The 1,247-nt window shown below is 60.2% G+C and overlaps 1 protein-coding gene across 1 annotated transcript; it reads right to left on the bottom strand.

Moving 5' to 3' along the window:
• Positions 1–119: 119 nt before the first annotated feature.
• EMIHUDRAFT_460727 (hypothetical protein) lies at positions 120–1,052 on the bottom strand (the record flags this gene model as incomplete). The annotated part of the gene is made up of 4 exons (XM_005779790.1): positions 120–209; positions 293–397; positions 478–531; positions 864–1,052. Coding segments are annotated over 4 exons (438 nt in total), but the record flags the coding sequence as incomplete, so codon positions are not given.
• Between the last annotated feature and the right edge of the window lie 195 nt (positions 1,053–1,247).

Below are 1,247 nucleotides of genomic sequence, written 5' to 3'. Positions count from 1 at the left end.
GAGGTGATGCCGAGGTGATGCCGAGGTGATGCCGAGGTGAGGCCGAGGTGATGCCGAAGTGATGCCGAGGTGATGCCGAGGTGATGCCGAGAGCCGAAATGTCGCCGAGCTGCCTCTGCCACCTGCGCGAAGAGCGGCGCCATCACCGCGGCAAACTCTCGCGCGTCGACCATCTCCAACACCTCCTCGAGCTCGTTCAGCAGCAGCACCTTCCAGTCCCGCGCAGGGTGAGCCAGTCCCGCCCCCCCCGCCCCCGCCCCTCCCCCGGGCCAGTCTCTCCCCTCTTTGTAACAGGGGCGGCTGTGCTAGCCCTCTGGCGCTTCGCCTCCTTCGGCGAGTGCGTGCACGGCCAGAACTTGAGGATCGCCTCGAGGACCGGCTTGGCGAGCTTCGGGTCCTACAGCAGCGTGACGGCGGCCGTCGAGAGGCGCGGCATGCGAGGCGGCGCGTGGCGCGCGGCGGCGGCTCCTTCTCAACAAACTGCGAGACGCAATACGAGAGCTGCTGGTGGTACATGCCGATGAAGCGCACCTTGACGAATAATTCACCAATGAATTACTACGAGAGCTGCTGGTGGTACATGCCGATGAAGCGCACCTTGACGAATAATTCACCAATGAATTACTACGAGAGCTGCTGGTGGTACATGCCGATGAAGCGCACCTTGACGAATAATTCACCAATGAATTACTACGAGAGCTGCTGGTGGTACATGCCGATGAAGCGCACCTTGACGAATAATTCACCAATGAATTACTACGAGAGCTGCTGGTGGTACATGCCGATGAAGCGCACCTTGACGAATAATTCACCAATGAATTACTACGAGAGCTGCTGTGGTGGTACATGCCGGTGAAGCGCACCTTGTGGAGCGGGAGCAGCGCGCGGTGCAGGAAGAGCATGTGTTCCTCCTTGAGCGGCAGCGCGAAGCCGTTGATGATCGAGCCCAGGATCTCGAGAAGCTCGGCGATGCCGTTGTGCCGCTCCGTCTCGTACACGAATGTGTACAAGATGTTGTTGATGGCCTTGCGGATGAACGCGCCGGTAGGCATGAACTTGCCCGTAGATGCGGGGCAGGATCCGTCTTGAGGTAGTCTCCGCTCGCCCGGTCCCTGGTTGCGCGTGTGTGTGGACGGGCCTGAAAAAGTGAAAAGCAGCCCTCCTCTTCAAGTGTCGGGCCGTGAAGCCCGGGGTGGCGCGTTTTTCCGGCTTGTTTGGGGCCGTCAAACTTTCCCTCGGAAGTCCCA

Source organism: Emiliania huxleyi (genome assembly GCF_000372725.1).
Source record: "Emiliania huxleyi CCMP1516 unplaced genomic scaffold EMIHUscaffold_2268, whole genome shotgun sequence".
In the NCBI taxonomy this organism is placed as follows: domain Eukaryota; phylum Haptophyta; order Isochrysidales; family Noelaerhabdaceae; genus Emiliania; species Emiliania huxleyi.
This window is presented reverse-complemented; position numbering and strand designations above follow the sequence as displayed.